The sequence below is a fragment of the Myxocyprinus asiaticus genome, chromosome 11, assembly GCF_019703515.2.
Source record: "Myxocyprinus asiaticus isolate MX2 ecotype Aquarium Trade chromosome 11, UBuf_Myxa_2, whole genome shotgun sequence".
NCBI lineage: Eukaryota > Metazoa > Chordata > Actinopteri > Cypriniformes > Catostomidae > Myxocyprinus > Myxocyprinus asiaticus.
The window spans coordinates 35,378,957-35,403,809 of NC_059354.1; the positions used below are offsets into that span (position 1 = coordinate 35,378,957).

Genomic DNA, 24,853 nt, shown 5'->3' on the forward strand with positions numbered 1-24,853 from the left:
TATGTTGCTTTAAAGACACAATAAAGATCAGAACCATTCACATACAGTTTATTGTACCAAACTTCCTGATTGCTGGCAGGTTGTTCTGTGCCATTGGGAATGCAAAGTGGTCTCATTAAAGATAATCAACACAAAAAGCAAATAAAAGCTGAAAACACAATGGAAAAAAACACAGCTAAACAAAATTAAGCCACAACAGAAATAAGCCGCAACAAAACAAAATAAGCCACAACACAACAGAAATCAACCACAACACAAAAAATCAGAAAATTTGCCCAATAAAATGGATATATGCCACAACACAACAGAAAAGTCACAGCACAACGGAAATAAACCACAACACAACAAAATTAAGCCACAACACAATGGAAATAAGCAACTACACAACAGAATTAAGCCACAACACACCAAAATTAAGATCAAACGAAATAATGATCTTGCCTGCATTGAGCCAGAATTGCCACACAAACTAAAAAGCAGTGTTTATTTTGTTGTGTTGTGGCTTAATGTGAAAGGTTAGCATTTGGGGTAAAAAGCCCCCCTGTTGCAGGCCCCTATAAAACATGTTGCTTTACAACAAATAGATTTGTTATGGAAAGTGTTCAAAGTGGGCTCACGCTGACTGATCCAATCACAATGGAGATTAATTTGTTTATAGAATACTTGAGATGTAATGTTTAATTTTTTTTTTTTTTTTTCACACAAATTATGTTGCTCCATCAATATTCAATAAAAATACATTTATTTCTTGAGTCTTTATGATACACTTTGTGAACAGAAAAAAAAGCTAATTTCCCTTAAAGGGATAGTTCTCCCAAAAATGAACATTTTCTCATTATTTACTCACCCTGATTATATCCAAGTTAATTTGCATTACATCCTGTGCCACCCCCGGCAAGATGCCGCCCTGGACAGCTGCCCATGTCGCCCTTGCCTAAATCTGCTAAATTGTGCCACAGCAGCAGAGCGCTGCATAATAAGTATACAATTTGCCAGTTACATGAGGTTTTAAAAGGGAAATAACCACACAATCGGAAAATTGGCGAATGCATGGACATGCACAAAAACTTGTCTGATATCAACATGAGGGACAGATCTGAGAGGCATGCACGTACATTAGAATCTGCACTAAAATAATTCTGCTCTGAACATCAGATTTGCTTATAATTAAGAGAAGATGTGCGCCGGTTTTCAGCGTTTTCTTTCTCTTCGTTTACTTTTTGAGCTTTATTATCATTCAGTAATACACAGACATAATGATGTATGTCCTCATAAAACCAGAGACTAGTCTCCCCTAGTGTACGCTAAGCTTAAAGCATAATACTTCTCAACACCTTACACCATACAATAAGCTCTGATGTATAAACCAATGAAATCAGATGTGGGCGGAGCTACATGTGTCGCCCCGCCCCATCGTCCAGACTGCACTCTGGAGTATTTCAAATTTGTCGCCACCCATTGGCGTAAAGATGTCTACATTTGGCACTTATCTATCAATCTCATATTAGTAATACTATTACAAGATCTAATAGCCATTTTCCTTATACACTTTTACAAAACACTACAATACTGGCTCAAAATCATTTATGAAATGAAAAACAAGCCAGAGTGCAAGACAATTTAAAGTATGTAGAGCTTTCCCATTCAAATGAATTACTGTCTTCCCATTGATAACCGGGGCGGAATGTTCTGTCGGACAGAATGAAACAAGCCTAAGACCACCCAGTTGACTGCAGCTGTAGCGAGAGATGGAGGGAAGTTTTCAAGACGGCGTTCCGACGCCATTGTGACGTCAGGACAGCTCCTCTTTTTTTCACCGCCGATCGACCGCTACAAATAAAATATCAATGGGATCATTTGATACTTTGTAGCTACGTTCAACTTAACTTCAAGCGTCCCGTTTCGGAACGCGTCTTCTTCCATGCGAACGTGAGAAGGATCTCCAACATATTGCAGAAGGTGAGAAAGTTTTCGAATTAAAGTTAGTCGCCGTTCATTAACAAAGCCAGAAGGAGAAAGTTACTAGTTCTCGGGATATAGCCTGGCCTGGAGTCTGGTGAGTTCGTATTTTTACCTTCCTTTCATTATGCTAAACTATACATTTTGGATGCGAAGGATGGTGTTTAGCCTATATATTTTAGTGCAATACAAAAAATGTCGCAGTAGTTTGGATTTTTGGTGGAAATAAATCTGTGTGCTTCTCTCTGCCGAGTGGTTTGCCAGCCGTTTTGCTGATCACATTGCTGTGATTGTTCGTTTGACGTGCATGGTAATCAGTTATTTGGAGAGGCATGACAGGTCCATATACAGTGGTCCAAATTAGTATTTGGATATTTACGCCACTCTTAAACTGTATAAAATTGATTGCATTAGATTGCATAATATCAAACTAAGTGATATCTGCAAACAAACAATGTTTACCTGTTCTCAGAACTAACTTAACTTTTCTCAGCCATTCTTTAAATTACTTTAAAGCAACTGATCATAAGGTGGGTTTAGTGGATGTATGACGTCATTTATCCACAATTTCACAGGTATCCAAGCAGAGTAACCACTAATGTAGTTAATCATCATCATCATCATGGACATGTTCCACTAATTTGACAGCCAGAAAGTGTGTGTGTGTGTGTGTGTGTACACACGCACACACACACACACACACACACAGCTGAAGTCAGAAGTTTACATACACTTGTGTTGAAGTCATTAACTCATTTTTTAACCACTCCACAGATTTAATATTAGCACACTATAGTTTTGGCAAGTCGTTTAGGACATCTACTTTGTGCATGACCCGAGTAATTTATCCAACAATTGTTTATAGACAGATTATTTCACTTTTAATTGACTATATCACAATTCCAGTGGGTCAGAAGTCTACATACACTAAGTTAACTGTGCCTTTAAGCAGCTTGGAAAATTCCAGAAAATCATGTCAAGCCTTTAGACAGTTAGCCAATTAGCTTCTGATAGGAGGTGTACTGAATTGAAGGTGCACCTGTGGATGTATTTTAAGGCCTACCTTCAAACTCAGTGCCTCTTTGCTTGACATCATGGGAAAATCAAAAGAAATCAGCAAAGACCTCAGAAAAAAGTTATGGACCTCCACAAGTCTGGTTCATCCTTCGGAGCAATTTCCAAACGCCTGAAGGTACAACGTTCATCTGTACAAACAATAGTATGCAGTATAAACACCATGGGACCACGCAGCCATCATACTGCTCAGGAAGGAGACATGTTCTGTCTCCTAGAGATGAATGTAGTTTGGTGCGAAAAGTGCAAATCAATCCCAGAACAACTGCAAAGATGCTGGAGGAAACAGGTAAACAAGTATCTATATCCACAGTAAAACGAGTCCTATATCGACATAACCTGAAAGGCTGCTCAGCAAGGAAGAAGCCACTGCTCCAAAACCGCAATAAAAAAGCCAGACTACAGTTTGCAAGTGCACATGGGGACAAAGATCTTACTTTTTGTAGAAATATCTTCTGGTCTGATGAAACGAAAATTTAACTGTTTGGCCATATTGACCATTGTTATGTTTGGAGGAAAAAGGGTGAGGCTTGCAAGCCAAAGAACACCATCCCAACCGTGAAGCATGGGGGTGGCAGCATCATGTTGTGGGGGTGCTTTGCTGCAGGAGGGACTGGTGCACTTCACAAAATAGATGGCATCATGAGGAAGGAAAATTATATGGATATATTGAAGCAACATATCAAGACATCAGCCAGGAAATTAAAGCTTGGTTGCAAATGGGTCTTCCAAATGGACAATGACCCCAAGCATACCTCCAAAGTTGTGGCAAAATGGCTTAAGGACAACAAAGTCAAGGTATTGGAGTGGCCATCACAAAGCCCTGACCTCAATCCGATAGAAAATTTGTGGGCAGAACTGAAAAAGTGTGTGTGAGCCATAGGGCTGGGTGATATGGGCAAAAATATTATCACGATATTCTTTTTCATATCGTTGGATATCGATATTTGTCACGATATACATTCATATTTGCATATTGCACAAAAAAAATTAATATCCAATTTTGCAGAAAAAATCAAAAAATAAATGAAATCATAAACAGTCAAAATAGTCTCTACTAAACTGCATTGTGAGCTCAGAGACAGCCAAAGCAGTGGGGTCTGAGGCATCTTCTACCAAAATATGACAATATTTTACTTTATCAGTTTAGGAGTTTATCAGTTGAGTGCAGTTGGATATGAATGTTAAAAGATCATCTGTTAATTTTGAAGCATAATGACAGCAGTCCAGTATTTGAATATTTTTACATTTCAAATTAGATCTTTTTTTATATTTCTTTACATTCAAATACCCAAGTAGGGGGGCATAGAAGCCCTTGTGACTGAGGAGTGATACTGTAGGGGGGTTCGAAAAAAATTAGAATGGACCATTTTTAAATTTTCATTAAAGTGAAAAAGACTAGGCTACCAGCTAGAAGTTTTATTGTCTTTCCTGGTCATACATACTAGAGATGATGGCATCTGAATAATTTTCACATAAATTGAACAGAAATCTATTTGTTTATTATTAAAGGCTCATAACATGCTGATTAATAAAGCAAAATTTAGAAGGAAAAAAACATTATGGTCTAAAGGTGATTTGGTACCACGTTATCTTATGCGGTGCCTCGTGTACTCTCATGCGGGGAAAAGAGGTAACATGTATGGAGCGGGACAGGGCATACATTTAGCGTGTTCAGTGCTAGAGAAAAATATTTAAGAATACAGCGCAGAAAGATCAAAACTGGTGTACGCAGCACTGTTGTTTTGTCGCGCTGCTCACTAGAGACGATGAGATGGCGATGAGATCATCATGATGTCTTGCAATGCGGCTGGAATCAATTGACCACGGTGACTGGCGTGTAGCCTAATCATTAGCAAGGCAGCTAACGTTAGCAACTTCATGCAGTCTGAGAAAGCCTAACTGCTTGCGTTTTTAGCGACACGCACCCGAACATCTAGATGTAGAACATGGGCAAAATATCGAAAATTGCTCAAAAGCTTATCAATATCGTGGATTTTTTTTTTTTTTATAAATATCGAGATCATTTTATCGCCCAGCCCTAGTGAGCAAGGAGGCCTACAAACCTGACTCAGTTACACAAGTTCTGTCTGGAGGAATGGGCCAAAATTCCAGCAACTTATTGTGCGAAGCTTGTGGATGGCCACTCCAGAACCTTCACCTTTTTCTGCTGTAACCACTGGAGGGTCAACTTGGCCTTGTGCTTAGGGTCATTGTCGTGCTGGAAAATCCAAGAGCGTCCCATGCGCAGCTTTCGTGCAGAAGAATGCAAGTTGTCTGCCAGTATTTTCTGATAACATGTTGCATTCATCTTGCCATCAATTTTCACAAGATTCCCCGTGCCTTTAGCGCTCACTCACCCCCAAAACATCAGTGAGCCACCACCATGCTTCACGGTGGGGATGGTATTCTTTTCACTATAGGCCTTGTTGACCCCTCTCCAAACATAGTGCTTATGGTTGTGACCATAAAGCTCTATTTTGGTCTTGTCACTCCAAATTACATTGTGCCAGAAGCTGTGAGGCATGTCAAGGTGTTGTCGGGCAAATTGTAATCAGGCTTTTTTGTGGCATTGGCACAGTAAAGGCTTCTTTCTGGCAACTCGACCATGGAGCTCATTTTTGTTCAAGTATCGTCGTATTGTGCTTGAAACAACCATACCGTCTTTTTCCAGAGCAGCCTGTATTTCTCCTGAGGTTACCTGTGGATTTTTCTTTGTATCCCGAACAATTCTTCTGGCAGTTGTGGCTGAAATCTTTCTCGGTCTACCTGACCTTGGCTTGGTATCAAGAGATCCCCGAATTTTCCGCTTCTTAATAAGTGATTGAACAGTACTGACTGGCATTTTCAAGGCTTTGGATAACTTTTTATATCCTTTTCCATCTTTATAAAGTTCCATTACCTTGTTACGCAGGTCTTTTGACAGTTCTTTTCTGCTCCCCATGGCTCAGTATCTAGCCTGCTCAGTGCATCCACTCATTGACTATTTATACACAGGCACTAATTGCAATTTAAAAAGCTACAGGTGTGGGAAATTAAACTTTAATTGCCATTTAAACCTGTGTGTGTCACCTTGTGAGTCTGTAACAAGGCCAAACATTCAAGGGTATGTAAACTTTGATCAGGGCCATTTGGGTGATTTCTGTTATCATTATGATTTAAAAATGGAGCCAAACAACTATGTGATAATAAATGGCTTCATATGATCACTATCCTTAAATAAAAGACGGTTTGTTTTTTTTGCATGATCAGTCATATTTTCAAAATCAATGCCAAAATTTCACAATTTCTGCCAGGGTATGCAAAATTTTTAGCACAACTGTGTGTGTGTGTGTGTGTGTATATATATATATATATATATATATATATATATATATATATATATATATATATAATATATACATACACACACATATATATATAATATACACACACATACATACAAATATACTATTTCTCTGTAGAAATGAACATAGTTGGGAGGACACTACCTTTTCTAGTATTTTCGACATAAACGGGAGATTTTAAATTGGTCTATATTTCAAGGATCAAGCTGTGGCTTCTTAATAAGCTGTTTGATAACTGCCATTCTGAAGTTTTTTGGGACATGTCCTAACGATATCAAGGAGTTAATAATATTAAGAAGAGGTTCTGATATTACAGGGAATATCTCTTAAGAGCTTAGTTGGTATTGGATCTAACATACATGTTGTGGCTTTTGATGTTTCGATATGTTTTGTTAGCTCTTCATGACCTATGACAGCGAATGATTGAAGTTGCTCGTGAGGAAAATTATGAGATAATGTTTTCTGTGGTACTGTGACAGACGATTGCATAATTCCAATTTTATTTCTGATTATTTCGATTTTATCAGTAAAGAAATTCATGAAGTCATTACTATTGTGCTGCGACGGAATATCTGGTTCAGTCGAGGCTTTATTCCTAACCAATTTAGCCACAGTACTGAATAAATGCCTAGGATTGTTGTGGTTATTTTTTATGAGTTTGCTAAAATATGCTGACCTGGCAGCTTTTAGTGCCTGTCTGTAGCTACAGACACTATCCTTCCATGCACCACGAAATAACTCTAATTTTGTATTCTTTTACTTGCGCTCCATTTTCCAAGCTGCTCTAAGAGCATGAGTGTGATCATTGTACTATGGTGCGGGGCGTTTTTCTTTAATTGTTTTAATCGGGGGGGACACTATCAAAAGTGCTAGAGAGGACTTTATATTTTCTGATATTACTTCGTTCTTCTAGACTTTTTGGCTTACTGAGTATATGAGAGAAATCTGGAAGATTATTAGTTAATCTATCTTTATTGGCCAAAAAAATTGTTCTACCTGAACAATAGCATGGTGTAGATTGAGAAATATTAGCTGATCGCAGCATACAAGAGACGAGGTAATGATCTGAGATGTCATCGCTCTGCGGCAGAATTTCTAAAGTATCAATACCAAATCCATATGACAGAATTAAGTCTAGCGTATGATTATGGCGATGAGTTGGTCCTGTCACATTTTGTCTGACTCCAAGAGAGTTTAGAATATCGATTAAATGCTAATCCCAATGTGTCATTTTCATTATCTATGTGAATGTTGAAGTCACCAACAATTAAAGCTCTCTCCACAGTAACTACTAAATCTGATAGAAAATTTGCAAATTCACCAAGGAAATCAGAATACAGCCCAGGTGATCTATATACTGTAGCAAGTGCAAAAGATGACAGATTTTTTTAAAATTGTATCTGACAGTGTCACATTAAGCATTATTAGTTCAAAAGACTTAAACTTATATCCTGTCCTCTGAGTAACACCACAAACTTCACTGTAAATTGCAGCAACACTGTTTATAACAATAATCTGGGGGAGTAGATTCATTTAAACTAATATATTCATCCAGTTTAAGCCAGGTTTCAGTCAAACAGAGTGCATCCAAAATATGATCTGTAATAATTTCATTTACAATTAGTTCTTTGGTAGAAAGAGATCTAATGTTTATCTTTATTTATTTATTTTTTTGTTATTTTCAAGTTTTACCTTCAATCAGATTTTTTCTAAATGATTTAGTGAGGGTTTTGTGTTTGGTTGTTCGGGGAACAGACACAGTCTCTATGTGATATCTAGGTGATACAGTCTCTATGTGTTGTAGTTTATGTTTTAAGTGGAGAGCTTGCATAAGTTGTCTTTTATAATATTGTTGATGTGAAATATCAAGCTAGTGTTGTCACGATACTAAAATTTCAGTAGTCGGTACCGATACCAGTCAAATTTCATGGTTCTCGATACCAATTTTGATACCACAGCAAAAATATGCTAATATGATAATGTGCTATTGAACACAAGTTTAGTTATTTTTAATAATTATTAAAAAAATTATAGTTTAATAAATATTTTTATTTTCCAGAACATGTTTTAAAGTTTAATTTAATCATCAAAATGGTGTCTAATCAATTCATTCTTAACTTTTAATGAGTGAAAATAAAACTTTTTAACGTCATTGCATTTTTTTTTGCCAAACCTTTATCAACATCTGTCTTGCTTGTGATACATTTATTAATTATTGTTGTTATTATTATTATTATTATTATTATTACTACATACATTATTATTTTATTCAATTTATTTAATTTCTTCAGTTTCAAGCATCTAGCTTTTATTTTGAATCGTGCTTTTATTATGACGTGTATTTTGCCAGAAGCTTCACTTTTTTGGATAAACAGTTTGCGACACAGCACGGTGTTATCATTGAAGACTTAAGTCACGTCTGAAAATCTGTTCACACTGTCCTTTGAGTCTGTCAAATGAAATGTAGGACACAGTTTTGGAGTGTTTGTATTATAGACTACTGGTGTTTGTGTATGTGGTAATTTTGAAATGTTATGTTTTAAATTGTATTATTGTGAAGCACTTTGGTCAACTCTGTTGTTTTAAATGCTATATAAATAAAGTTGAGTTGAGATTAAAGTGCAAATGCTGTGATTTAATTATATATAGTTTACATGTGCTGTGTGGTTCACAGTGGATTAATGCTCTGCTTTGTCATCTCAAACAACGTGAATGATTCTCAATGTCTGTGGAGTTTCCAGTGTATGAGCGATCGGATTTACATTCATTTAAAGTGCGCAGCTCATCCACGCTAAGATTGCAGCCTTCAGTGGTTTAATAAATCACATTTGGACACATCACTTGGATTAATTGTCCATTTCGGTGTAAAAGGAGTAACAGAGAACACGTTCAAATTAAGCCTGTGAGCATTTTAAAGCTGTCATGTGCCATACTGCGCACTGGTAGCGGACAGAGTCAGTGCTCGGTACTGCCGGTGTTCTGTCGAAGTCTGTTCCCCTTATGTTTCCCCTTTGTTGAAGTCTGTTCAACAAACTCCTATGTTTCCCCTTAAGGTTAGTGTCGAGGTCTGTTCCCCCTATGTTTCCCCTTTGTTGAAGTTTGTTCCCCCTATGTTTCGCCTTCGGTTAGTGTCGAAGTCTATTACCCCTGTGTTTCCCCTTAAGGTTAGTGTCGAAGTCTGTTTCACCTTAAGGTTAGTGTTGAAGTCTGTTCTCCCTGTTTTCCCTTAAGGTTAGTGTCGAAGTCTGTTCTCCCTATGTTTCCCCTTAGGTTAGTGTCGAAGTCTGTTTCACCTTAAGGTTAGTGTTGAAGTCTGTTCTCCCTGTTTCCCCTTAAGGTTAGTGTCGAAGTCTGTTCTCCCTATGTTTCCCCTTAGGTTAGTGTCGAAGTCTGTTCCCCCTATGTTTCGCCTTAGGTTAGTGTCGAAGTCTGTTCCCCCTATGTTTCGCCTTAGGTTAGTGTCGAAGTCTGTTTCCCCTTAAGGTTAGTGTCGAAGTCTGTTCCCCCTATGTTTCGCCTTAGGTTAGTGTCGAAGTCTGTTCCCCCTATGTTTCGCCTTAGGTTAGTGTCGAAGTCTGTTTCCCCTTAAGGTTAGTGTCGAAGTCTGTTCCCCCATATGTTAAATGGCACTGTTGAAGTCTGTTCCCTCTATGTATCTCCTTAAGGATAGTGTCGAAGTCTGTTCCCCCTATGTTTCCCCTTAAGGATAGTGTCGAAGTCTGTTCCCCCTATGTTTCCCCTTTGTTGAAGTCTGTTCCCCCTATTTTTCGCCTTAGGTTAGTGTCGAAGTCTGCTCCCCCTGTGTTTCCCCTTAAGGTTAGTGTTGAGGTCTGTTCCCCCTATGTTTCCCCTTAAGGTTAGTGTCGGTAGTCTGTTCCACTTCCCTCTATGTTTCCCCTTTGTTGAAGTCTGTTCCCCCTATGTTTCCCCTTAGGTTATTGTCGAAGTCTGTTTTCCCTGTGTTTCCCCTTAAGGTTAGTGTCGAAGTCTGTTCCCCCATGTGTTAAATGGCACTGTCGAAGCCTGTCCCCCTGTGTTTCCCCTTAGGTTAGTGTCGAAGTCTGTTTTCCCTGTGTTTCCCCTTAAGGTTAGTGTCGAAGTCTGTTCCCCCATATGTTAAATGGCACTGTCGAAGCCTGTCCCCCTGTGTTTCCCCTTAAGGTTAGTGTCGGAAGTCTGTTCCCCCTATGTTTCCCCTTAAGGTTAGTGTCGGAAGTCTGTTCCCCCTATGTTTCCCCTTAAGGTTAGTGTCGGAAGTCTGTTCCCCCTATGTTTCCCCTTAGGTTAGTGTCGAAGTCTGTTCCCCTTGTGTTTAATGTTTAATGGCACTACAGGGAACACTAACCTAAGGGGAAACATAGGGGGAACAGACTTCGACAGAACACCGGTACTGCTGAAACAGTGGTATCGTTACATCTTTTTTTATTTTAGTACCAACTTGGTACCGAAGTACCAGTACTTTTGACAACACTATATCAAGCTTATTTTCTGTTCTAGTTGTCACTTAAGAATGTGTAGGATTCTTATATATAGCATATGAGCACAGATGGTCTCAGAAGTCTTCACAGCTCAGTTCTGTAACACAAAGCACATTGAACTAATGTGAGTAATCCTCTGGGTTTTGTGATGAAATCACCTTGTTTTTGTAAAGCTTTTCAAGAACAACCCGGAATGAACCCACCACACCAAAAAATCACTTCTCCTGACGTCTTGTAACATTCAAGAGGTTCAGAGTGCTAGAGGTTTGATCTAACTTAAAAGTACTTCTTAAAAGTTGCACCAAGATGCTAGACAGATTGACAGCCTCAGTCACCATTCACTTCCATTGCTGCTTCTTTCCATGCAATGAAAGTGAATGGTGACTGAGATTGTCTAGCTGCCTAACATCTTTTTTGTTCAACAGTAAAAAGAATGTCATACGGGTTTGGAATAACATGAGGTCGAGTAAATGATTTTCATTTTTGGATGAACGTTCCCTTTTAAGTTTCATCTTTATCTCTGTACAGTTCGTCAGCATGTCTGTCCAATTTTGGATACTCTGCAGCCTTCCATAATGAACGGCACTAAGAATGGGACAGCGGTGGCCAACACCACTAACGGCCTGGACGACAGTGGAGCTGTGGTCCTGGAGTCTGTCTCTATCATCATCATAGCCATGCTGGCATGTCTGGGGAACCTGGTCATTGTGGTGACACTGTATAAGAAGCCCTACTTACTGACACCCAGCAACAAGTTTGTCTTCAGCCTGACCTTATCCAATTTGCTGCTTTCTGTACTAACTCTGCCCTTCGTTGCGTCCAGCGCAGTGCGCAGGGATTGGATGTTTGGGGTGGTGTGGTGCAACTTCACAGCATTGCTCCATCTACTCGTCAGCTCATCTAGCATGCTTACACTGGGGGCCATAGCCATTGACAGGTCAGTCATTTTGTTACCACATTCTGTAGATCCAGCAATAGTAATACATAAGTGAATATACTTGACTGTTGACTTTTTAGACCACTCATACATTTTTGAATCATTCAGTTCATGAAGAACACACACTTTGTGGCCAAAAGGTTGTGGACACCCAAACACCACACCCATATGTACTTGTTGAGCATTTGAATGCACAACCATCGGCATTAACAGGGAGTTGGTCCTCCCTTCTGTTCTTCTGAGAAGGCTTTCTACAAGATGTTGGAACATAGTTTTAAGGATTTACTCCCACTTACTTGTTCAGAGTCAGTGTTTCAATGGGGTACAGGTCTGGGCTTTGTGAAGGCCATTCAAGTTCTTTCATCCCAGACTCAGTAAATAATTCCATTATGGAACTCGCTTTGTGTACAGTAGCATTGTCATTTTGGAAAAACCTCCTCCCAAACTGTTGCCACAAAGTTAGAAGCACACAATTCTCAATAATGTAATTGTAGGTATGAGTATTAAAGGAATAGTTCACCCAAAAAATTTAAATGCTCTCATTATTTACTCACCCTCATGCCATTCCAGATGTCTATGACTTTTGCAGAACACAAATTAGAGGTAGACCATATATCAGTTTTACTGATTAATCGATGCCGATAATTGCTATTTGTAACTATTGATATCAGCAAAAATCTGTACTGATAGTTGCTGATAGTTTTTTCCTAATTTCTTCATAAAATAAGAGTCCCCAGTGTATTTCGGGCTTGTTTATACTGAAAAGTTCTGCATTATGCACCAAACCTTCATTTTTTTTCTGGTGATTTTGGATGAACAATAAACTGCATCTGAGATTTTTTTTTTTTTAATTTAGGACTCTTTGGCTGTGCCCATCAAAGTAAGGAAAGAATACGATTTTTTTGACATTATAAAAATAGTTTTTTAAAAACTATCGGCCGATTAATTGGTTATCGGCCTTTCCCACCACCTTAGTTATCGGTATCGGCAAAATTCACTATCGGATGACCTCTAGCACAAATTAATATATTTAGGAGAATATCTCCGCTCTGTAGGTCCAAATAATGCAAGTGAATGTTGACCAGAACTTTGAAGTTCCAAAAAGCACATAAAGGCAGCATAAAAGTAACCGTAAGACTTCAGTGGTTGAATCCATGTCTTCCTAAGCAATCCAGTCAATTTTGGATGTGAACAGACCAAAATGCTTTGATAAATTTTATCCACTATAAATCAGCAGTCTCCTTGGCTACCATGATTTCAAGCTCGATTACACTTTTTAGTGCCATCTAGCACTCTGCATTTGCATCAAGCACTAGGAACTGTAATCGAGCTTGAAAACGTGATCGTGCTTGGAGACTGCAATTGCAAGATGTACCGCGAAAAAGGAGTTACATTTTGGCCCGTTCTCACCCAAAACCAATTAGATCGCTCCAAAAGACATGGATTAAACCACTGGAGTTTTATGGATTACGTTTATGCTGCCTTTATATGCTTTTTGAAGTTTCAATGTTTTGGTCACCATTTGCATTGTTTGGACCTAGAGAGTTGAGATATTCTAAAAATGTTCAATTGTGTTCTGTAGAAAAAAGAAAGTCATACACATCTGGGATGGCATGATGGTAAGTAATGACAGAATTTTCATTTTTGGGTGAACTATTCCATTCTTCACTGGAATTACTGGATCACCCAAACTTGGTAATTAGAAGTGGGTATCCACAAACTTTTGGCCACTTAGGGTACTTCTTGCCCAAAAACATGCTTGTTTTGACTGCTTAAGTCAAAGACCATGCTGTAATCTGCCTGCAGTTCACTATGACGTTTGGAAGTCCAGTCTTCAACATTTCCACTGTGTTTATAAATAAGATACACATTGAAAAAGTTACATAATTTTTTTTGCTTGAGCTCTATCAATACACAAAACTAGAAGTCACACTCTCTAGCCCATCTGAGACTCTTAAAGACTATATTCAGTCAGCATCAATGTGATGTGAATTTCGAATCTTAGAGAAAGCCTCCCTTGTCATTTAATTGGTTAGTCATGTGTGTCTTGAGATAGGCTGATGTTTGATATCACTGTCTGTTCCTAATTCTAGGTACTATGCTGTGTTGTATCCCATGAACTACCCCATGAAAATCACGGGAAACCGAGCTGCGCTCGCCATTGTTTACGTGTGGCTCCACTCCCTGGTCGGATGTCTGCCGCCACTTTTCGGATGGTCTTCGTTCGAGTTTGACCGTTTCAAGTGGACTTGCACAGTGGCTTGGCACAAAGAGATCAGTTATACTGCCTTCTGGGTTATGTGGTGCTGCCTTCTCCCCTTGGTGGCAATGCTGGTCTGCTATGGAGTCATCTTCCGTGTGGCCCGCATCAAAGCGCGCAAGGTTTACTGCGGTAGTGTGGTGGTAGCTCAAGAAGAGTCCAGCTCTCAGAAGAACGGCCGCAAGAACTCCAATACTTCCACCTCATCTAGTGGTAGTCGCAAGAGCCTTATCTACTCTGGGAGCCAGTGCAAGGCCTTTGTCACCATTCTGGTAGTGCTGGGGACATTTCTGACCACTTGGGGTCCGTATGTGGTGGTGATTAGCACTGAAGCAATGTGGGGTCAAGACAGTGTTTCTCCACAGATGGAGACATTGGTCTCTTGGCTGTCCTTTACCAGTGCTGTGTGTCACCCACTTATTTATGGGCTGTGGAACAAGACCGTACGGAAAGAGCTGTTGGGCATGTGCTTTGGCGATCGCTATTACAGAGAGTCTTTTGTTATACGACATAGGACCTCTCGCCTCTTTAGCATCTCCAGCAGGTTAACGGGTGAGGGTTTTAATGTGCCTGCAGCTGTCATTAGTTTTATAGGATTATTTGTCTGCAGTTTTGTATGGGAGTAACCTGATGTTTGGATGTAATATCTGAGTTTTTTTGTTTTTTAATAGATCTGGGGATGTCTCCTCACCTGACGGCCATGCTAGTGGGCGGTGGGCAACTCCTGGGGCGTAGCAGCAGCACAGGAGACACTGGCTTCAGCTACACGCAAGACTCTGGTATGTTAGCGGCACATAGTCAGAACTTCTGTTTATCACACAGAGTTCAAAATAAGTTTTAAAGAAATACAGTCACCTCCCAAAAAGAAAATTTGGGAGAAAACACTCCCATATTATTTTTTCTTCTGTGGACCTCAAAAAAGAGAGGTTTAGCAGAATATCCCAGATACTCTTTCCCATACTATTAAAATGTATAGAAGAAAAGCAAAAATAGTAGTACAGTACATGGAACCTTCTTTGCAATATTCAGTCGTCTTAAGACATGTGATAACTTATGTTATCTGTTACATGTTATATGTGGAAAATTGAACTGTTATTCACTGAAAATCTTCTCCACAGTTGCTCTCAAATCTCATTCACATTTCCACATATTCAAACGGGTGCTGCACTATTATTTACAAGATATGCTTCAAACTAATGCCGATTGACATCATTGATGTCATTGACTTGTGTGATGTGCCATATTAAAATATATACAGTATTGACAGCAAATGAGATGTAGTAGAAAGTTTTCAGTAAATAATGAACTTAAGTTTTGATCTGTCCACACAAAGCTATTGTTTAGCTTCAGAAGAATTATAGTGCCATATGACTCTATTATGGCTCTAAATTCATATGGACTAATTTTACGGTGCTTTTTTGTCAGTTTTTAAGATTGACACAGTCTGTCCCCATTTACTTCCATTGTATGGAAAAAAGCAGTGTAAATATATTGCTTAACTGTGAATATTTTTAGGTGTTAGATCCAAGGAATTTATATACATATATATTGATTAATGATAATAAATTTTTGCTGAGAAAGACCATCAATAATTCAATATATAATGATTAGATTATAAATAGTCATGTTTAAAGCTAAAGTGTGTAATTTCTGCACCACTAGTGCCATTAATGCAAAAACAAACAATGTTTTAAAACAGTTTTCTGAATACACTGTCTGCCTTTGGTCAAAAAAAGAGATAGTCCAAACAAACAGAGCAATTTTCAAAGTGCCACAGCAAGACAGAGCTTATAGGTTCTGAGAAATTATCCTATGAATGTCTTACTTATAGTTGTCTCAGCATATTAAGCTAGGATAGAAGAAAGTATTTTAACACAGAAAAAGTTACATTCTTCAGCTTTAAAGTATAATAAACTCAGCAAAAAAAGAAACGTCCTCTCACTTTCAAATGCTTTTATTTTCAGCAAACTTAACATGTGTAAATATTTGTATGAACATAAAAAGATTCAATAACTAAGACATAAACTGAACAAGTTTCACAGACATGTGACTAACAGAAATGGAATAATGTGTCCCTGAACAAAAGTAACAGTCAGTATCTGCAGTGCATCTCCTCCTCATGGACTCCTCAAATCTCCACTAGATTTGCCAGTTCTTGCTGTGAAATGTTACCCTACTCTTCCACCAAGGCAATTGCAAGTTCCCGGACATTTCTGGGGGGAATGGCCGTAGCCCTCACCCTCCGATCCAACAGGCCCCAGACGTGCTCAATGGGATTGAGATCCGGGCTCTTCGCTGGCCATGGCAGAACACTGACATTCCCTGTCTTGCAGGAAATCACGCACAGAACAGGCAGTATAGCTGGTGGCATTGACATGCTGGAGGGTCATGTCAGGATGAACCTGCAGGAAGGGTACACCATGAGGGAGGAGGAGGATGTCTTCCCTGTAACGCACAGCATTGAGTTTGCCTGCAATGACAACAAGCTCAGTCTGATGATGCCACCCCAGACCACGACGGACCTGCCACCTCCAAATGGATCCTGCTCCAGAGTACAGGCCTCTGTGTAACGCTCATTCCTACGACGATAAACGTGAGTCCTACTGTCACCCCTGGTGTGACAAAACCGCGACTCGTCAGTGAAGAGCACTTTTTGCCAGTCCTGTCTGGTCCAACGAAGGTGGGTTTTTGCCCATAGGCGACATTGTTGCCGGTGATGTCTGGTAAGGACCTGCCTTACAACAGGCCTACAAGCCCTCAGTCCAGCCTCTCTCAGCCTATTGCGGACAGTCTGAGCACTGATGGAGGGATTGTGCGTTCCTGGTGTAACTCAGGCAGTTGTTGTTGCCATCCTGTGCCTGTCCCGCAGGTGTGATATTCGGATGTACCAATCCTGTGCAGGTGTTGTTACACGTGGTCTGCCACTGCAAGGACGAACAGCTGTCCTTCCTGTCCCCCTGTAGCACTGTCTTAGTTGTCTCACAGTACGGTCATTGCAATTTATTGCCCTGGCCACATCTGCAGTCCTCATTCCTCCATGCAGCATGCCTAAGGCATGTTCACGCAGATGAGCAGGGACCCTGGGCTCTTTCTTTTGGTGTTTTTCAGAGTCAGTAGAAAGGTCTCTTTAGTGTCCTTAATTGCCTACCGTCTGTAAGCTGTTAGTGTCTTAATGACCGTTCCACAGGTGCATGTTCAATAATTGTTTATGGTTCATTGAACAAGCATGGAAAACACTGTTTAAACCCTTTTCAATAAAGATCTGTAAAGTTATTTGGATTTTTACAAAATTCTTTAAAATACAGTGTCCTGAAAAAGGGACGTTTTTTTTTTTTGCTGAGTTTATATATACAGTAAATACTGTGTGTGTGCGTGTGTGTGTATATGTATAATACTAAATATAAGCGTAATAATTCAGATAATTACAATGCATTACATTTTTGTTGCAGACGAGTAAAGCATTGATAAAACAATACAAAAAGTGGCTTTAGAAGGCAATATATTGTTTATTTCCATATTGTTGAACATAAGCCTATCATTAGCTTACAGTCCACAGCAATTACTTTTGCAATTGAATTCGTCAATCTGTCCGAGATAGATTTATGATAAGGGCTTTTTTTTTTAAGTGCGCGTCAATGAACACATTTCAGAAGGGCACTTTTTGGGTCTTAGCGGGTCTCTCAAAACAAACTAAGTAATTTTCAAAGCGCCACAGAAAGACAGAGCTTATAGTTTCCGAGAAAATTATCCTATGAATGTCTTACTTGTAGTTGTCTCAGCATATTAAGCTGGGATAGAAGTATTTTAACACAAAGTTACATCAGCTTTAAAGTAGTATTTTTTTATATATATATATATATATATATATATATATGAGAGATAGAGATAGAGATATATATATATAGATAGATAGATAGATACACAGTTGAAGTCAGAAATTTACATACTCTTAGGCTGAAGTAATTTAAAATTCATTTTTTAACCACTCAACAGATTTAATATTGGCAAACTATAGTTTTGGAAAGTCATTTAGGACATCTGTTTTGTGCATGACATGAGTAATTTTTCCAACAATAGTTTACAGACAGATTGTTTCACTTTTAATTGACTAAATCAAAATTCCAGTGGGTCAGAAGTTTACATACACTAAGTTAACTGTGCCTTGAAGCAGCTTGAAAAATTCCAGAAAAGGATGTCAAACCTTTAGACAATTGGCCAATTAGCTACTGATAGGAGGTGTACTGAATTGGAGGTGTACCTGTGGATGTATTTCAAGGCCTATCTTCAAACTCAGTGCCTCTTTGCTTGACATCATGCGAAAATCAAAAGAAATCAGCCAAGACCTCAGAAAGAAAATTGTGGACCTCCACAAGTCTGGTTCATCCTTTGGAGCAATTTACAAATGCCTGAAGGTACCATGTTCATCTGTACAAACAATAGTATGCAAGTATAAACACCATGGGACCACACAGCCATCATACAGCTCAGGAAGGAGACGCATTCTGTCTCCTAGAGATGAACGTAGTTTTGGACCTTGTGAAGATGCTGGAAGAATAATATAAGTATCTATATCCACAATAAAACTAGTCCTATTGTATATCGATATAACTTGAAAGGCTGCTCAGCAAGGAAGAAGCCACTGCTCCAAAACTGCCATAAAAAAGCCAGACTACAGATTGCAAGTGCACATGTGGACAAAGATCTTACTTTTTGGAGAAATGTCCTCTGGTCTAATGAAGCAAAAATTAAACTGTTTGGCCATAAAGACCGTCGTTATGTTTGGAGGAAAAAGGGTGAGACTTGCAAGCCGAAAAATACCATCCCAACCGTGAAGCATGGGGGTGGCAGCAGCATGTTTTGGGGGTGCTTTGCTGAAGGAGGGACTGGTGCAATTCACAAAATAGATGGCATCAAGAGGAAGGAAAATTATGTGGATATATTGACATCAGCCAGGAAGTTAAAGCTCGGTCGCAAATGGGTCTTCCAAATGGACAATGACGCTAAGCATATCTCCAAAGTTGTGGCAAAATGGCTTAAGGACAACAAAATCAAGGTATTGGAGTGGCCATCACAAAGCCCTGACCTCAGTCTGATAGAAAATGTGTGGGCAGAACTGAAAAAGCTTGTGCGAGCAAGGAGGCCTACAAACCTGACTCAGTTACACCAGTTCTGTCTGGAAGAATGGGCCAAAATTCCAGCAACTTATTGTGAGAAGCTTGTGGAAGGCTACCCAAAAAGTTTGACCCAAGTTAAACAATTTAAAGGCAATGCTACCAAATACTAACAAAGTGTATGTAAACCCACTGGGAATGTAATGAAAGAAATAAAAGCTGAAATAAATTATTCTCTCTACTATTATTCTGACATTTCACTTTTTCTTTTTTTTTTTTTTGTCTCCCCAATTTGGAACGCTCAATTCCCAGTGCGGTCTAAGTCCTCATGGTGGCGTAGTGACTCAATCCGTGTGGCGGAGGATGAATCTCAGTTGCCTCCGCGTCTGAGACTGTCAATCCACGCATCTTATCACGTGGCTTGTTGAGCACGTTACAGCTGAGACATGGCGCGTGTGGAGGCTTCACGCTATTCTCCGCGGCACCCATGCACAACTCGCCACGTGCCCCACTGAGAGCGAACCACATTAAAGTGACCACGAGGAGGTTACCCCATGTGACTCTACCCTCCCTAGCAACCAGGCCAATTTGATTGCTTAAAGAGACCTGGCTGGAGTCACTCAGCACACCCTGGATTCGAACTCGCGACTCCAGGGGTGGTAGTCAGCGTCTTTACTCGCTGAGCTACCCAGGCCCGATATTTCACATTCTTAAAATAAAGTAGTGATCCTAAATGACCTAAGACAGGGAACAAATATATATAATACTAAATATAAGCATCATAATTCAGATAATTACAAAGCATTACATTATTGTGGCAGACGAGTAAAGCATTGATAAAACAATACAAAAAGTGGCTTTAGAAGGCAATATATTGTTTATTTCCATATTGTTGAACATAAGCCTATCATTAGCCAACAGTACGCAGCAAATCATTTTGCAATTGAATTCATCAGTCTGTCCGAGATAGATTTATTATATGGACTTTTAATTGTGCGTCAATGAACACTTGTCAGAAGGATGCTTTTGGAGTGTTCCATCATAAATACAACATTTTTAGATTGCTGTATCAAGTTAAACGTAGTTTAAAATTGAGAAAAACGCATCTCAAGAGCCCTGCATTCAGAATTGTGCTCTGTCCAGCTGTGTTTGAACGTCCTCATTCAGTGCTGTCTTTAACCTGGTACAACTGCGCGTTGCCTATCCGACTGGAGTTTCGTTTACTGCCCCATGCTGAAAACAAAATTGCATATAAAGGTCCGGGGACAACATTTTTTACGTATAATTATTTTATATAATTAATCACACTGAATCTACGCATTACATCAACAGCTCATTGGCTAGCACACTTATCAGTTTGTGCCATTTTGGGAAACTCAGAGCCCATGAGTATCGCATAACAGACAGACGGCAAAGCTCAGTGGCTCTCCCACAGTGTCCAGACTGGTGTGGGTGGGTGGTGGAGAACAGTGTTAAAACTAATATTTGATTGAAAGATGTTTGCTGTGATTTACCCTCTAGCTACAGACGTCATGCTGTTGGACGGCTACACCTCAGAGCCCTCCCACTCAGCCCACTGTGCAGCCAATAAGAGAAGTTCTGTCACATTTGAGGACCAAGTGGATCACATCCCTAAAGGTATCTAATGTGGTCCTATTATGACTATCACTATTACAAAACCAAGGATATAAAAATTGGATGCTCACACCAGAATGTAGTTCAGTATTTTAGATTCACATTTATTGTTGTTTCAATTTACATGGATTTTCCAAATCAGTTTGTATATTAATTTTGTATAGTGTGTGACTTTACTCTTTGTTAGGTAGAAAAATGCTTCAATCAAGTACAAAGTCAAAGCAAAAAACAATGTGATTCTGTTTGAAGATGTGAGTTAACATGAGACTAGTGTGACAAAATCGCATTATTACGCTGTGCTGAGTTATATCCAGTCTTTCGACTCCTGTCATGACTATGTTAAGTCGGTAAACCCAGTAACATTCACATGATATGCACAAGGATACCAGAAAGGGGCCATTTACATATAGAAAAATGCACACACAGGAATTGCATTGGTAACACATAACTGGAAGTTCATCCACCTTAAACAATAGTCTCACAATTTGTATAGAATAATAAATAGAAGCACTTTAACAAATATAAAAGCATCATGTTTCCGTTTTAAGACCTCCATCTGAAATGCTTCAACTCATAGGCTTACAATGCATTACTATAAATGCCATTTTTGCTTTTTATAGATGGATGAGCCAAAATGTTTTATCTTGTTTTGAACACCGAACATTCCTTTAATTTGAGGATGAAGAAGTGTCATGTTAAAGGGATAGTTCACCCAAAAATGAAAATTCTCATAATTTACCCCCCTTATGCCATCGCAGATGTGTGTCTTTCTTCAGCAGAACACAAACAAAGATTTTTAGAAGAATATCTCAGCTCTGTAGTTCCATACAATGCAAATGTGATCAGACTTTTGTAGCTCCAAAAATCACAAAGGAAACATAAAAGTAATCCATAAGACTCCGTTGTTTAACTCCATATCTTCAGAAAATAAAATAGGTGTGGGTGAGAAACAGATCAAAATTTAAGTCCTTTTTTACTCTAAATCTCCACTTTCACTTTTACATCTGAAAGTGAAAGTGGAGATTTCATGTAACGAAGGACTTAATATGGTTCTGTTTCTCACCCACACCTATTATATTGCTTCTGAAGATATGGAGTTAAACAATGGAGTCTTATGGATTCTTTTATGTTTCCTTTGTGATTTTTGGAGCTACAAAGGTCTGATCATCATTCACTTGCATTGCATGGAACTACAGAGCTGAGATATTTTTCTAAAAATCTTTTGTGTTCTGCTGAAGGAAGGAAGTCATGTACATCTGGGATGGCATGAGGGTGAGTAAACTATGAGAATTTTCATTTTTAGGTGAACTATCCCTTTTAAGATGTCAAAATTTTGCCCATGTTTTCATGCTTCCATCTTTCTCAAGGTGATCCCTCAACGGTACAAGTGACAGCAGACATCCACAAGTCTTTGGACAGCTTTGCATCTTCTCTGGCTAGGGCTATAGAGAATGATGCCAAGCTTCAACTCTTTGGGGAATGTACTCAAATACCCACCAGCCTGTTTACAGTATGGAATACACAGAGAGGTCCCCGATATTTGGATGGACAGAGACTAAGGATGGAAAGTATCGATGAAGGAATTGTTAAAGATGATGAGGAGGAGGAGGAAGAGGCGCTTCATGAAAAAATAGTAGATACTATTATGTAGTCCCTTGACTCAATGACCCTAATGGACCAGGCCATTGCATAATCTGCAGCCTTGAAGGTACAGAACGTCAATGAAATGTTTACACCATGTGGTTTGTGTAATTAACATACTAGGTAAAATACTTGGGAGTATTCACTGGTGTGAACAAAGACTTGCAATGACTGTGAAGAGGATGTACCTTTACAGTTTTTGCCAATCTACAGTATTTTACACATTTCTCCAAACTCAAGTCACTGCTCTCAAAACAATTAACACAGCAATCTGAACACTTTGTAATTGTCCTAAACAAACTGTACATTTTCCTTGATTTTCTCAAAACACTACACAAAGATTTCTCTGATCCAAGATTTATGCTTTCAAAACAGTTAACACAGACAACTAAATTAAAGCCATATTCTCAAATGCACATCAGTTTGTCAAATCCCTTTATATGGATATCTGCTGTGTTAGTAATGCACACAGCAAAGGAAATGCAATTGACTAAAATTTTCACACAACTATCATGACATTGCTATCTATAAAATGGGTCAAATATGAAAATTAAATAGGGAAGAAGAGGAAGAACAAGACAAAGAGGTGCAAACTGAGAAGAGGTAAAGTTGAAGGAAGAGGAAATAGGAGGAAGAAATGTTGAGGAAATGGGAAGGTTTTCTCAACTCTTTCAGGAGTGAGCATTGAAAGAGTTGAGGAAAGACCAAATGGAGATGGTGTAATGATGGTGAGCAGAGAGAAAGAGGACAGCAGGGTGGAAGAGTAAAGACACAGAAGAGGCTCAGATGATCTGATAGTCCCTCTAATTGATCATGTTATGAATCACATTAAACTTCCTCATCCTCTTTCCAGAGGAAAAGCTGTAAAAAAGAAATAGAAATTCAGATAAATTAGAAAAAAACACATGGAAAAAGGTATTTATTGTGGATTTTTATGATAAAAGTGTTATTTCAATGGTAGAGTTGTGTGTCTATCACTTAAAATGCTATGTGTGCATTGTTTTGAGAGCATGAATTATAGTTTGGAGAAATGTGTAAAATCGATCGAGAAAAACTGAAATGGAAAGGTCAGGTACTAGCCTAACTGTCATTCACCAGATTAAGTTATTTTTTGTAAAGTTACAAAGGATGCTGTGAAAATCATGTAAGGACCTAATATATTGTCAGTTATCTTACCACTATTGGGTGCTATGTGTATTATGTTTACTCTTTTCTTACAAGGAAGCTGTAACCACTCCATTTTATAGCTGTGTAGTAATTACATACTGACTTATGTATGGAATTATTTTCCAAGAGAAAGGAGATCCATGTTAAAGGATATCCTCTCCAATTTCAAGTTCAGGTTTATTAATATAAAAGTGCCATTAAGTTCAAGTTGAAGAATGGCATAAAATGTATACCAAATGATCTTGCGGAGGACTTTTTCCAGGCTATGCTTAAAACATTTGCTTTGTTATTGAATGGACCATAGGAGAATTATGTACTGTATGTAAATGATAAACCTGAAGTTAATAAAAGCGAGAAAGCCCCTTAAAAAAAGGCACATTATTGTTAAATATCAATATTTTTCAGTGGAAAAGATTACAACCATATGCCAAGTCTTTGGCTGAATCTAGTAGTGTTGGAAAGCAAGGGCAATATGGTTGCTACACCTGCAGTGTCACAATTTAAGTCATTTTTGTACAATGGTACGATTGTATTTCAAGAGTTTATGTAAAGTTCATCAGTGACTTCTCACGTGCTCTTACTACCTTGATTTTATTTTGTATACTCTGAAAACACAGGATCATTTAAGGTGCTGTAAGTGAATATTTATATATAATAATTTTTATTTTGGGGGTGGTCTGCAGAAAAGCTTCCTACTCCCTAAAAGATATCCCTGAGATATCACACCGGTCTCTGTGACAGATCTAGGCTCTAAACCACAAACAAATTTGTCTGCGGGCTTTGGCGCTTTTGCCTGTCAATCATTGTGCAATCATATAGCGGCTCTGTAGGTCTACACAATGCCAAAACATACATTGAAGCTCAAAAAAGCACAAAGGCAGCATACAAGTAATTCATATGGCTCCAGTGGTTAAATCCATGTCTAGAAGCGATTTGATAAGTGTGGGTGATAAACAGATCAAAAGTCCTTTTTTACTTTAAATTTTCTTTCTTGCCCAGTAGGTGGCGATATCCATGAAGAATGTGAATCGCCATAAACAAAGAAGAACTCTTAGGAGAGAAGAGCACTTAGAAGGGCTGTTTGAAAGAGGAGATTTATAGTTAAAAAAAAAGGGTTGCATGGGTTAATTTTATGCTGCCTTTGTGCTTTTTGATGTTCAAAATTTTTGAATGGACCAACAGAGCTGAGATATTCTTCTAAAGATCTTCGTTTGTGTTCTGCAGAAGAAAGTCATACACATCTG

General features: G+C 38.8%; 1 protein-coding gene across 3 annotated transcripts; it reads left to right on the forward strand.

Annotated features, from left to right (window-relative positions):
- The first annotated feature begins 1,472 nt into the window (after nucleotides 1-1,472).
- LOC127448547 (G-protein coupled receptor 161-like) lies at nucleotides 1,473-24,389 on the forward strand. Of its 3 annotated transcripts, none has more exons than XR_007898549.1 (6): nucleotides 1,473-1,959; nucleotides 11,387-11,795; nucleotides 13,889-14,607; nucleotides 14,727-14,832; nucleotides 19,447-20,804; nucleotides 22,169-22,200. XR_007898549.1 is itself a non-coding variant. In XM_051711177.1 (6 exons), exons 2-6 carry the CDS (start codon nucleotides 11,434-11,436, stop codon nucleotides 22,450-22,452), a joined length of 1,590 nt encoding a protein of 529 aa, XP_051567137.1. In that variant the 5' UTR covers nucleotides 1,480-2,056; nucleotides 11,387-11,433; the 3' UTR covers nucleotides 22,453-24,389. The 3 variants fall into 3 exon arrangements, 2 of the variants coding, with proteins under 2 accessions (XP_051567137.1, XP_051567136.1); XM_051711177.1 differs by having other exon boundaries at nucleotides 1,480-2,056; nucleotides 14,727-14,834; nucleotides 20,688-20,804; nucleotides 22,169-24,389; XM_051711176.1 differs by having other exon boundaries at nucleotides 1,481-1,959; nucleotides 14,727-14,834; nucleotides 20,688-20,804; nucleotides 22,169-24,389.
- The last annotated feature ends 464 nt before the right edge of the window (nucleotides 24,390-24,853 follow it).

What these genes read in the sequence shown, in the direction of transcription:
- LOC127448547 (XM_051711177.1), top strand. Translation starts at nt 11,434, where the DNA reads ATGAACGGCACTAAGAATGGGACAGCGGTGGCCAACACCACTAACGGC. An exon ending in GGGGCCATAGCCATTGACAG is followed by an intron (nt 11,796 to 13,888) that starts GTCAGTCATTTT and finishes TCCTAATTCTAG; the next exon opens with GTACTATGCTGTGTTGTATC. An exon ending in CAGCTACACGCAAGACTCTG is followed by an intron (nt 14,835 to 20,687) that starts GTATGTTAGCGG and finishes TTTACCCTCTAG; the next exon opens with CTACAGACGTCATGCTGTTG.